The sequence below is a fragment of the Oryzias latipes genome, chromosome 19 (assembly GCF_053564925.1).
Source record: "Oryzias latipes strain Hd-rR chromosome 19, Olatipes_Hd-rR_3.1".
Lineage (NCBI taxonomy): Eukaryota > Metazoa > Chordata > Actinopteri > Beloniformes > Adrianichthyidae > Oryzias > Oryzias latipes.
Window position 1 is genome coordinate 11671928 of NC_136255.1, and position 14048 is coordinate 11685975.

At 36.4% G+C, this 14048-nt stretch overlaps 1 protein-coding gene across 3 annotated transcripts in view; it reads left to right on the plus strand.

The window, feature by feature from the left end:
* The window catches only part of wnk4a (WNK lysine deficient protein kinase 4a), a 41855-nt gene that overhangs the window by 8318 nt on the left and 19489 nt on the right, over positions 1-14048 (plus strand). For all 3 annotated transcript variants that reach the window (XM_023949260.2, XM_023949261.2, XM_078937038.1), the window contains 5 exons: positions 8153-8325; positions 8592-8812; positions 10414-10571; positions 13243-13331; positions 13449-13668. In XM_023949260.2, the coding sequence (XP_023805028.1) occupies positions 8153-8325; positions 8592-8812; positions 10414-10571; positions 13243-13331; positions 13449-13668 (861 nt within the window). The remainder of the gene's footprint in view (positions 1-8152; positions 8326-8591; positions 8813-10413; positions 10572-13242; positions 13332-13448; positions 13669-14048) is intronic.

The following is a 14048-nucleotide window of genomic DNA, read 5'->3' on the forward strand; positions in this document are numbered from 1 at the left end:
GAAGAGGTTACTCCTGGTCATTCGTGAACTTACTGTGTATGTCAAAGCATTTGCTTTGACTGTATGTGTGGAAATGTGCTCAGAGTTTCCATGGGATGAATTAGGCAGTGGTGTTCTGTGAGCCTTTGACAACTTTCTTCAGCAAAAAGTCGTTTTCTCAGTCAACATGAATCCTGAAGGTTTTTTTTTTTAAACTGTAAAGAGAGTAGAGCACATTGTTTTAGATATGGCTTTCTGAATTGACTTGCTCCCGATCAAAGATTTATAAACCTTTCAAGCTGCCGCTCCTTGTGACACCTGTGGGCACTCGTAAACTATATCCGGTCCCGGTTGCTAGTGGTACTTGATAGCACAAACTTGTTTTGTCAGGGTAACACAATGCTGTAGTCCCTCCTGCAGTCAGAACTAAAGCAGTCGGCGATTGTTCAGCAAACATCTAAATTTGACACAGGGGTTAAAACTTTGTTGCAGATGAACTGAATGTCTTGATAATAAAATAATGGAATCATCAAGTTAGATAAGGAATGCAGATTTTTCCACATAGCTGGATGTCAGATACCTTCAAAAGCTTCTTTTTTGTGCCATCTTCATGTATAGTAATAATTGAACCACGGCGTAAAATAATAGCCCCTTTGTTTAATGCTAGTTGCAGAGTAACAGCTCAAAACTACCTTAAACTAATTATGTCCTGTAGGAGTCCTGGACTCGAAGGGCCAGATTGTTTTCACAATTCTTTATTCTTACTGTGCCTTTGAGGGAAAATTTGACCCCACCACATACCCAAAATTTGCTGACACCTAGTACCTGGTAAAAATGAATTTTGGGCCATCCTCCCCAAAACATTATAACATCACAGCCGGAGAAACCATTAAAAAATGAATTGGGCTCAAATAATATTTCTAAATCCATTCACAAAACCAAAATACACCTGTCAGGGATTTCCAAAGGAAGTTTTGAAATTATTGTGGGATTGCTACAGAACCAATGGCTTGGTGGGCATTTTGTGAAAAAGTGGAAAATTAGGTGATTTTCACATTTTCACACAAATGGGAAAAGAAAATTTTGTTAGTGTTTTAAGAAATTTTGACACAGATATCGTCAGCTTAAGTCAACAACCACGACCAAGGCTTCCTTGACCTTGGGAAGAGGCCGCCATCTAGAATTTACCAAAGAAATTCCCTTTTAGGCCCACCTACAAATTTAACAAAAGTTATTTCCACCTGTTACTCACTCATTTTTACCCGAATATTGTGAAAATTGAATCCATGAATCCTCAGCGCAACCTGGACGGAATAATATGACATGTGATATGAACATAGGAACTTAGGAATGTGGACGTAGTTAAGAAAATACCTCAGTTGCCTAGTAAATCCTAAAATTTACTTCAGCGGATTCTTCCAAGAATTTCATAGACCTGTTCGTCACCCCCAGCCAACCAAAGCATAAAATATGGAGATAAAACCAACAGAAAAGCAGCCATTTAAAAAAAAAAAAGTTTTTATATATTCATGAATATATCACATGCAAGGTGACAATGGCAGAGGAGGAGAAGTGATGGGCGTGGAGCAACCGCTCAGTGAAAGTGGGTTGGGAGGTGCCGCCGAGTAGGAAGGGGGCGGGCTATACAACGGAGTTCCCGGCTTAAATTTAACATGACGCTACTTTAAATGATTTGTGTCTACTAAGGCGAAGATGTTCAGTTTGGATAAAAACGTTATTTTCCAAGAAAAAGTCGTTAATGATGAGATTACAAATGCTTCAAGAATTTTTAGAAAAAGTTTAGATTTTGGTTTGATTGGAGTATTTTAAAAGTAATTTTGCGTAATGAATAAAAAAACATAACCCTCACATTTGAAAGTATATCTAAAATGTCAAAACAAAGTGAAGTGCAACTTTAGTAATATCCTAAATCTTTTCATTGTCTTTGCCAAAAGGTTAGTCACATAAACAAGTATTAATTTATTGAGTGGCTGTCAGTACATAAATCTTTGTGGTGCAGTAAATCATTAAGAAACTGCTACACATTGACCTTTTACAAAATAACATTTCTTCTTCTTGTACGTCTTTTTATTTTTTAGTACTGCCTGGGAAAATTTAAAAAAATACTTTGCAAAACTTCAGAGGAACAACTTGTGGTGTTGGAGAAGGACTTCTGTTAGCCAAGAAAAAGATGAAAGTTTTGTTTTTCTCTGGTCTGTCAAACAGAAGCTGTCAAAGGTGTACAGCTTGACGGGACACGCCTCTGGAACCTGCCTGATGGGTTTTTTCAGTAAAGTGATTCATGTTTTTTTTCCTTTTTTTTAAAAGTGACTTAGGTGGTTACCTCTTTTTAACAGTTGAATAAAATTATTTAAACAAGGGAAAACAAATTCACAACATATATATTCTGAACATTCAGCAGTCTCACCTTTGAACTGTTGCAAGCCCTAATGATGATTGGTCAGCCTGTGATATTCAGATACTAAAAATACTGTTTTCCAAAGCAGGACTCAGTCTGCGGGATCTGGAACTCCTTAATTTGTTGTTTATTTGCTAAAGTACAAGCGCCTCACATGATGCATTACTTGTTTATTGATTTCTCACATCACTGCTCTATTAAAAGGCCTTTCCACATAAAGTAGCTTTGGGAGACATAAACAGGAAGCCAACAATTTGCTGCTAAAGTGTACTGCTACAGCTTCTCTAAATAAAAGAAGGTATTAGAGAATATTAGCACTTCATCGTAATCATCATCACGTTTATGTTTAACAAGGACTTAGAGAGTAGGAACAATAACGAACCACTTTTCTTCGTCTTGAAGAGGATCAGCTCTAGGACAATGTGCTTTCAAGCTGTGTCCTGCAGACATCTTGTGATCTTTCTGTGGGTGACTGAGTTTCCTGAGTTGGATGAAGCATTAGTTCCTCTCATTTTCTCAAATGTTCTCAGAGAGAATGGATAAGATACTCCCTCTTTGCTCCTTGCATATCAGCCTTCCTGAGGCCTTATTTGATCAGAATGAGGCAAGAATGTCCTGTGGTCTCAAAACCCATTCAATATTGACATGACCACATCAGACCTCATGTTTATTTGATTTTGATGGAAAAATTATCATATTTCTTTAAGAACCAGTAAAAAAAAAAAACTAAAGTTGCATGGATTAAATCACCAGATGTAACAAAATCAATAAAAACCATGTTAAGCAAGAAGGAAAAGGAATATTTAGTCTTGGATTGTGCAAAGATTAAATAACAAGCTTTCTGTCAATAGACAGCACAATGCTTAGTTTGAAGTTTATTGAAGGAATATCCACAAAGGGGAGGAGAGTGGTTTCACAAGTGCAAAGCAGTTGCAGAACGCTGTTAATCAGGGTTTTAATGAGTGACTAAAAGCAAACAAAAGACACACAAAGATATATTGCCTTTATTGAAGTAAAAAGGTTGAAGAAAATTTCAAAGTCTGTCTAAGAAAGTGATGCAATACTCCCTGTAAAGCCAAACTTCACTGTCAACAATCATGCAATAAAATACAGATTGACAAATATTCATCTCCTTTTACATTAAACCTATTTAAATTAATATCTTTTCTTTAAATAAATAGATTTTTTAGAATAACTTTAATATCATCGTTAGTATCGTTGATAGTATCGTAGTGTACTGCAGGTGATTTTTCAGGCGCCATAAGTCCAGTCAGGTTCTCTGAGTAAAAACACCCATGTGGGTTGGGTCCGTGATTCCTTATAAGATTAATGGCTAACCTCCCTGTCCCTGCTCCATTTACAGAACGCGCCATTTTTTTCTTTTCTTGGAATGAGCACACTGCTGCCTCAGTTCTCACCTGCAAACATCTAAATACAGCAGTGTATGGCTGCAAGGGCCTACGTGCACATTTATGCACAGAGCTTGTCAGTCATGGCAGGTATGACAGCCCTGCAGCTGTGAGGTCAGACCGTTCCTCTTTTTTTTTTCCATGTTGCCTCTGACCTCAGTCCCAGTCGGTCGTTTCTGCTCCTGATGGACAGTAGTTAAGTAATAGTGCAAGTATGCAGGTTCACTCTTGTGGTTAAAAGGTCTTGCTGGACTCTGGCCTTTATCTGCAAGACCCCTCTCTGGCAACATCTGAGACGGGGGAGTGATGACCTGTTAACAGCCCTTTTAAAAATAAACTCATGACAGGAGGATTAGTTTATTTTTATTCCTGAAGAGGTTTGAACAGGCAGCATTACATTTTTTAACTAATCATGGTTATAATTATGATACTCTTTTCACAAAATATCAATTAAATGTAATTTTCTTGCTTATTTACAATCCAGCTAACAATAAACCCACTTAACTGCATCTAAATGCATCTGATTTGTTTGTTTTTTCCTCATCCAGTTAAGTAATTTATCCTATAAATGGTAAAGGTAGGAAAAAAACCATTAAAAACGTTTGAACTTTTTGAACGTTTTTTTTACCTGGAGGCCAATACATAAATTCTACGTATATTGTATTAAATTTTAGTTACAAAATACGTAAGAAATTAAGTTATATGAGATAAAAATGGCAATTTCTGACTTGTAAACATTCTTAAATAAGTGTGTTGAAAATAACAGAAAAGATCAAAATCCTAATGAGGACTGAGGGTATTTCGTCTGGTTTATGATTTTATTATTAATTGTTTTAAACCTGTAAAGCACTTTGTGTTTCTGCGGTATGAAAAGTGATTTTTAAATAAATTTTAAATGTCATATTCTGCACCATAAAGCCAGCTTAAAACATTTTTCTGTGTAAATGCTCATAGATAAAGGTATCTGTATCTATTATCTAATCTTGAATAGATAATAGAAGCCACAAGTTAAAGTACATGGTAAACTCATGACATCCAGTTTATCCTTGTGTGAAACTCAATTTATTTGTCTTGTTAACAATGAGAATGTTTTACATTTTTTATATCTATTTCTTTATTTAATTTTTTTATCCAGGCCCTCTTTGCCTAGGCTATTCAAACTCAGACATTCTAAAAATAAAAAATGAAGAGTTCTTGGGAAAAAAAACAAAAGTGCTTTTATTCATATTTTAATTAAGAATTTAACCCATAAGAACGCAGAACCATTTTTCCTAAAAAAATAAAATTATGTGGAATACATCAAGTGGACCACAGAGCGCGTCTAATGTTTTTCTCTTACACTGATGTCTCCATGGTTCTTATGGGTTAAAGTAGTAGAAATATTTTGTCCAGTGTATCCATTACACAGATTAGTCTCATATGCCATTCAGAGAATAACCTTGAAATTTGCTTTAGGATGTTTCTTTTAGCACTGAAGCTGAAAACACCTGATAAAAAGGTTAGAGAAAAGTCCTAGCACAGATCTCAAACAACAGACTGAATACACTTTTACCTGCCACAGTTTTCCCTCTCTTTTTGTTCAGCTAAGGTTCCTGCAATCACTAAAATCCAGACGTGCTGTGCGTCTGAGAACAACATCAATGCACTTTTTCTGTTAAAAGAGTATAGGAGATATTCTGGGGGCAAAAGTTAGCAGGAATGTCTAGCCTGTGTACTGGTTGTCATGAAAGAGGCACTGACAGGGATTTCTTAATGCCAATAGCTCCTCTACCATCAACACTGCTTATGTAACTTCACTTATGTGGCAGAGATCCCAAGTGTTTCCAACCAGAGCTAATGCAGACCCCCGGTTCAACATACTCACCCCCTTGCTGGCTAAGAATAACTCAGCATGGGATGAATTTTGGCAGAAGATTGTTCACACATTTCTGAGTATAAGTTGAGTTTTTTTGGAAACTCAAAGGTAATATGTTTGTTTTTGTGACTCCCCCTGCATCATTTTCCTTTATGTTTTTGGAACTGGTCTCCAAACAAGGAAACTGTTAGATACACATAGATCTGATCTATAACTTTATAAAAAAGTTGAGACAAATGGCTCAAACATGTGCTGGACTATCTGTGCAGTTGAACTGGATTTTATCGTTTGGAAAGAAATTGTGGTAGAAAGCATTTATGAACCAAAATTTTGTCATTAGATTGAACTTTAAGTCTATTTACTCAGTCAAAGCATCAGCAGTAATGCAATCATACTACTGCGTCACAATGTTAACGCAGTACATCTCTTTTGCTTTTTCCGTCTCTTTCTAACTTTCCACCAGATTGTCGAGGTCTGGACAAATGGCGCTTGTTTCGATCAAATGGAAGGTTGATTGTTCACATTTCACTAGCTCTGCTCTTCAGAGATCCTACTTTTTCCGAGATTTATGTACTTTAAATACGTCACTAGTTGTGATTCCAGCCTGTTTGCCAAGCTCTAGTAGGTTTTGTGGTTTTGGATGTGCCAGGGTCTCCTGTTTGGCAGGACTTCGTGCTGCAGCTATGAATGTTGCGTCATTTCTGTTCTGCACACTCTTATAATTTTAAGTGCACAAGAGACGGCTGTTGTCCAGCGTTATCAAACTCTTATCCATAAATATCAGGATTCACAAGGCACATACACCCAGTGACTCCTGGCTCATGTGTAAACACCACACAGCCCTGCATGCTCCATAATTTCTAATTTTGTATGTGTCTCCTTGTTTTTTAGATTGCCCTGATCTGTGACAGTGGTAAACCTAAGTGCTTGCAAAGCTAAACTGAGTGCATCTTAGATAAATTAGACCGACACAAACCTGGCTCATTTAAGTAAGCATCTCTACATATGTTGTCCGGGCCCTTTTGACATTTAACACAAGTTAAATTTAAAGTTCTTTGCCTTTTTTGGCAATGATTTAGTAGTTCTGAGAAAGGTTTTACATAGGTCGGATGAACTGTGACGTATTTTCACATCATAAACAGATATCTATTAACCTAAAAGTAATCTGCCAGGTCAAAGTACCTCTGCCTTGAATTTTTCACAGAGGACCCTCATGGCCGAGTCACCAGGTAAAAGTTTCATTGTGTGGCCTCATTTCCAACAGGTCTCTAGACGGTCTGCACTGTACGTGCTTCAGCATGTCCTTCTGTGTTAGGCAAACACAGAGAAAACAGGAATGGCTGTGCCTATTGTAAGCATAAACATATGGGGAGCTTAGTTTTCTCCCCAGAAATCTGGATCAATGTAGGATTCATACGCTGAAGTCTCTAAGGGGTTTCCCACTAAGCACCCACCCTGGGCAGAGATGTAACTAAATCAAACCATTCATTCTAAAGCAAAATCAAAAACATCATTGTTCAGCTAACTTGATTGCAGTGTTTTGGTTTGTTTTTACATGAAATTTGGGAACTGCTTTACTAAACCCAAGAAGTCCTTTCCATCATTGCATGTTAAAGAGATTATGTAACAGGAGGGACATCAAAACGGACAGAGCTGTGGTTTTCAATGTGCGAGGGAGCTGACTGACTTAAGCTGTGATAACAGGGATTCATCAAATTAGCCCCAAAGTTGTGTATGCTGTTTATAACAGCCAGGTTATGTAACAGTATAAACCAGCAAATTTGTTTTAAACTTTGATAAATATGTGGGCCTATTTCAATTTTATGACTGTTCTGGAAGGGTTTTGTAAATACAAACATGCTAATTCCATTTTTTTCTGGACCCTTTAAAGACTTGGTCGCATACAAAATGTATTTTGAGTGTTTTCAATATGTTCTTATGGCATTTTTCTCATGATGGAGGACATATTTTTAGAAAAATAGGCTAAAAATTGCATTATTTAAATCGTGAATCATGGACCGTTTAAAAAACTCTTTTAGAAAAAGCTTGTATGTGACATTGAAGCTACTACAGCAAGCTATAAGCTCCCTGCTCCGCTACATTCTGATGCTTCTGGCATCTGGCTCAAAAAACTAGATGGCTGGATAGCTCCAATATTGCTTGCCATTTTTGTTCCACTTATAATTTTAGGCTGGTGGTGTGAGGGGCTGTAAGCTAGCTGGAGAACATGGATTATGCATCTGCACACAACGCAGACACTAATTTATAATCAAATTCTGCTGTTCTGCAGGAACTATGTCCTAGAAAACAACACAGGTTTTTTAAAAATAGATTATATTTGTAAAAATGTACCATTACGATAATCTATATAATACTCTATATTCATGAAAACGTTAATGCCATTGTTTTTAGTGATCAATGTAATTAATATTAATTAAAAATAAAAGAGTGGAATCATTTTCCTAATTCGATTTTTCTTTTTTACTGCAGACGCGTAAATTGACCAAAGCAGAGCGACAGCGTTTCAGTGAGGAAGTGGAGATGCTGAAAGGCCTGCAGCATCCAAATATTGTTCGCTTTCATGACTCCTGGAAATCAACTGTAAAGGGCCACAAGTGCATCATCCTGGTGACTGAGCTCATGACCTCTGGCACACTCAAGACGTGAGTTTGTTTCTTTTTCTTTTCTCTGTCATTTGTCTTTGATCCCAGCTGGAAAATTTCATCATGGCTGTCAGCTTGTCTTCTACATTTAAAATATGTGTTTGGAGTAATAGAGTTGGAGAATATGTCTTGTCCTAATAAAACGTTCTGTGACAAAACACAGACAACCTGAAGACTTCCTCTTGGTTGTCAAGAAAATAAGACAAATTACTTGGTGGCACTTGAAAGCTTCCTTGGTTGTGTAATGTAATCTTTCTTTGTTTTAGGTATCTGAAAAGATTCAAGGAGATGAAGCTGAAACTGCTGCAGCGCTGGAGTCGACAGATCCTCAAAGGCCTTCACTTCCTGCACACACGCACACCTCCAATAATTCACCGCGACCTGAAGTGTGACAACATATTCATCACCGGCCCAACTGGCTCTGTTAAGATCGGAGATCTGGGGCTTGCCACTCTCAAAAGTGCCTCTTTTGCTAAAAGTGTCATAGGTAAGAGATATTTCCAAATTCAGCATTTTAGATTAGTTTACCTCAATCTTTGTTAAATATAATGTTAAAATAATATTTAAAGAAAGACAAAGATTCAAATTGTCTTTGCCTTCTAGCTTGTTTACATCGCTTTTTTCTTTTTCATAACCATTTGTTTAAAGACTCATTCCGATCATCTTTTAAGATTTTCTAAAAGCGTTCCTAGTGGTGTTATTTAATATGCCGTTAGTCAAGATCAAAAAACCTGTGTCATTTTTTCGGACAGTTTCAGCGGAATGGCAGTAGTTTATTAGAAATTTGTCTCTGAGTTGTGGGCACGAAGCAACAACCCCCCCTCCTCACTCCGTTGCTGAGAGCTCTCTGTGTAAAGCGGAGCAGGATGCTGTAGCCCACCCTGCATATTTTTCTATGTCACAATTAAGCGCCTTTTCAAACTGTATTTCATCTTCTCTTGATTCACAGCAATTTGAATAAATAAATAATCAGAAATGCAATTTTATGCTAAATTTTCATTATACGTATATGTTTTCTATCATCAGAAAAATGCTACTTTTAAACACAATTTTCATTGAAGTGGGTCTTTAAGCTGCTGCCAGAGTGGTAAAGAGCTGTGATGTAATAGTAAATCGGAAGCGGTGCTTCCTTTTAATAAACCAGGTTCACATAAAAATAGCTAATTTCAAATAACAAACATAAAAATTAGTGGTTTACTTCACAGGTAGGACTTTATTTGAATGCTTCTGTTTTTCAGTTGATCTATTCCTTTGATCCAGAAGCAAGAATTTCTAACCCTTGACCTCTTCCACTGGCTTGAAATGCTTCTGAACCCTACACAGTTATTGGTTTTTCACTTTGGCAGTATGCATACAAAAAACTTAAAGGGAAATTCAGCTCTTGCCTCGAACGTTGTTGTTGCACAGTAGAAACAGTCAAACCTAGAAAATTAAGACGATATGAAAAATAGAAAACATTTGTATATGATTGGAGCTTTTGACTGTAAAATGTGTTAATTTACATTAAAAACAAGTATCCTAATATTTTTTTAGCATGTTTTCCCATAACTAAACCCATCATACATGTAATAGTTTAAAATGCATTCAGTCATCCATTCACTTTATGGTGTCATACCCAATGGGTTATATGATTGGTTTTAGGAGATTACTATAAGTGAAAAGGCCATTTTAAAGGCTAATCAGACAAATTCTTGATGTAGGAGTTACAATGTTGATTCACTATTAAATAAACCCTCAGTGTAATAGTAGCATTTTTTTACGTAGCCCTGAACATCACATTAAATTAAACAACCCAAAAAAATACCTGTCACATCAAATTAGTAATTTTTGGCCACAAATAAGTATTTTGTGGACAGAAATTACAATTTTGTGTGCACAAACTAGCATTTTATGCGCAGAAATTAGGGTTTTAGTATCTTCTTTTGATACTACTAATTTGTAGCCACACAATGCTAATTTGAGCACACAAAACACTAATTCATGGCCAAAAACTAATAATTTAAGGGAACAATTTGTGGGGGGGGTTAGCAGAGCTAAACTTTTGTTGTGGTTTTGCAGTAGCTCTATGCTCGTTTGTTTCTCTGACAGGAACACCAGAGTTTATGGCCCCAGAGATGTATGAAGAGAAGTATGACGAAGCAGTGGACGTCTACGCCTTGGGGATGTGCATCCTTGAAATGGCCACCTCTGAGTACCCATACTCTGAGTGCCAAAATGCCGCTCAGATCTACCGTAAAGTCACCAGTGTAAGTAAATGGGAAGAAGAGGTTCACCTTATTTCCCCTGCATTGAACATAATTGTCCCCATCTGTTTGCTTCCTTCCCTTCCATCAAGTCACTTGAATTACACTGACAGGGCCTATAAAATTTATTTTAAACACTGCACATCCTGAGAGCTTGGAAAATAGAAGGACCCATGAGGAAATAAAGACATTTGAAATTCAATAATAAATGTATTAATTTTGAGCTCACAGAAAAACTTGTGACTCATAATCCTGTCAATGTTGTGTTCTCAGTGTGCAGTCATGTTTCACAATAGCATGGTTTATTAATGTTAGTCCTTATTTATTTATTGTTTATTTTGTTTCACCTTCCTAGCTTAATTTTTTAAACTGAAGATGTCTTTTAGTCTTAACACATTGCTCTTTTCCAGTCCTTCAGTCCACTCAGTGATGTTTGCTTTTGCTTTTAGGATGCAAAAGAAAAAAATAATTAGACAAGAAGGAGACTTGAGGTACTGGTGGGTGTATTAAAAGCTGCTCCTGTTCAATTTATAGAGGAATGACTACCATTGGGAGAGCAGTCAAGGTTTTATTATATGTTTGGGAAAATGTGTCTCATTCTACTTTACAAAGGGGTCACTTATTTTTTGTGTGTCACATATGCAAACCAAAAATGACAGTGGAATCTGGTGGGCAAAAATTTGAGTCATTCTTTGCCTAAACAACGTAGTATATTAATTTGACAGTCAGATGGCTGAAAGTTGCAACTACTTTAAATCTGCTAATATTTTTTGTTCATAAATAATTTATATTTATGTGCATCATAATTTACATTTCAATTATTTTGGGTGGCAATTAAAAAGAAAAGTAAATGTAAAGATGGCTTTAACAAAAAAAATACAGCTTTGCAAATGAAGGAGCTCATTAAAGGACTGATGATCTTTTTGTGTCAACATATCTTTTAAATAATAATAATATTTTTGCTCTTCATAATTCAAACATAAATAGCCTCTCAAATAATAATGTTCCTCTTTCTTTAAAAAAAATAAACTCCAATCTCAAGGGCAAACTATTTTGAAAGGCACAAAAATATATTTCCAACAATCTTACGAACACAATATCCACAAATTTTAATCTATCTATTTGATTTTTTAAACAGCGCATTTGTTGATTCACAAACACCACTTTATTTATTATACTAACAACGAATAAGCTTCAATGTGGAGATCAAAAGTTTACCCAATTACATATGTTATTTGTCTGCAAGTCATTTGAATTTGCTTTAAATTGGTAGGCCACATTAAAATACATAATTTGTTAGAGGAGAATAGTGTGGAAATATGGACCTATTGAGGGTTCATGCTCTCTCTGATGAGAATTAATATTAAAAATCCAATTCTGAGTCATTAATATTCTTTCTCATTTCCTCTGCTGACATTTTCTTGAGTGGGAACCTGGCTGCAGGGGGTTTTCTCCTGTTTACACAAACGAAGTTCAGCACAGATGTGGGGTGAGAGGCTCTGGCATGCTTGGGAAACTCAAAAAAAGTGGTTGATATGGAGTAGATCTTCTGGTTGACTTCTTCCAAAAAGGAAAACTATGTTTGTGTGAGGTTGTGAAGGAGCCATTGTAACGTTAACACCTAAATGAGCCAAACAAATCAAGTAAAATTGTCACAGTCATAAATGAAATAATGTTAAATTGCACACACTGAAGACCAGTTTAGCGTGCCACACTTTATATGTGCAGTGCGGCTTTGTGTTATTTGCACAAAGCAATCAGTTGTTCCCTGTTCCAATGGAACAAACTAAAACAGAATCCCACTGTCATGTTTTTAAGGCCTTATCTAGATCTTAGTCACCACAGTTAAGGAGTGGTGCCACCTTAGATTAAATTAGATCTTTAGATCAACAGAAAGCTGATTTATTTTGCGGGTTTGCATGAGGACACTGATTACAATGAAACACAAACTCATTTGCATTTCACACAATTCATTTTTTATGGTGCCAATTCACAACAGAGGTGCTAAAAGGCCAGTCAGTCCTAAATGGTTTCACATAGGATAATAGGAAGTATATTGTCTTCGTACATGGAGTATCGAGGATTAATTGGTAAGTAAAATAATAGACATAGCTCAGATTCTGCTCATTTTAAACATTCAGCTCTGTTCTGTCTCTTCATAACCAGGCAGGTTAAATGTCTAAGGAACTATTTTTATAAGTTATAGAAAGCAGTAAGTTTGTGTGAAATGTTAGTGTTCAGTGTTATAAAGTGCAGCTCCTTTTCTTTACTGGTAAATCATTTTTGTTTAGATGTTCGACTTGAAGTCATCCGTATGCGTCACTAACTTCAGGGCAAACATTTTAGTGGTCTTTTTTTTTCTGTCCATCACTGTTTTCGAAAGGGATTGCAACTATACTATAATCTGAAAACATTGTTGTGATTATATTCAGAAAAATCTGATTACTCATGTGTCATGTGTGGCAGAAAAGTTTTTTTTGTGATAAAGCTGCAGCTTAATATAAATCAAGGATAATTCTTTTTGGATGGAAAGAATGCTGCTTTGTGGATTAGATTTTTTAAATGTTCTTGTTTTGTCTTAGATTTTGCATGTGTTTTCTAATTCCTTTAAAAAAGAAAACCTTAAAACCTGCAGAAAATATCAAAAATTTGCTTTTTTGCGTGTTTTTTGCAGGGTAACAAACCAGACAGTTTCTACAAAGTCATAGTTCCAGAACTTAAGGAGATCATCGAAGGATGCATACGTATGAACAAAGATGAAAGGTAAAAATGAAAGTGTCCATAAGCATTTGTTTACCTAAAATGCATTTCATGCATATTCATGGACAAAAATGCGAGGCCTGTGCTTACATGGAGGCTATTTCTCATCTGTTTCTGTAGATACACCATCCAGGATCTTTTGGATCACCCCTTCTTCCAGGAGAACAATGGGGTTCATGTGGAGCTGGCAGAGGAGGATGACTTGGTGAAGTCTGGACTGAAGCTGTGGCTGCGTATTGACGACATTAAAAAGCTTCACGGAAAGTATAAGGACAACAACGCCATTGAGTTCCTCTTTGAGCTCTACAAAGACGTGCCTGAGGAGGTGGCTCAGGAGATGGTAAGCTGGCACGGGATGATGTGACGTCAGCTGACCCAGTTTGGGGAAGCTTGAGTAATTGATTCCAGATCGTAGCAGATATTGAAGAGCCTTAGCTATCAATTGTATTGTTTCTCATCTCTAATTATAGTTATTATGATGGTTTTATGCTAGTTATCAAGAGAAATAAGAAAAAACGGCACATCCTTGATTGCAGTCTGACATGGCAGTGGAAACGTTTTCGTTTACCACAGTGGGTTTAAAGAAAACTGTCGTTTGTGAAGGTCGTAGTTCAACTTTTTTTTCATCACTGGCTGGAAATGTGAGAGCATGTCTCAGGAAGCAGCCAGAGTTATGTGTTTAATAATATAATGGCTCTCATGCTTGTTATGAAACAAGCT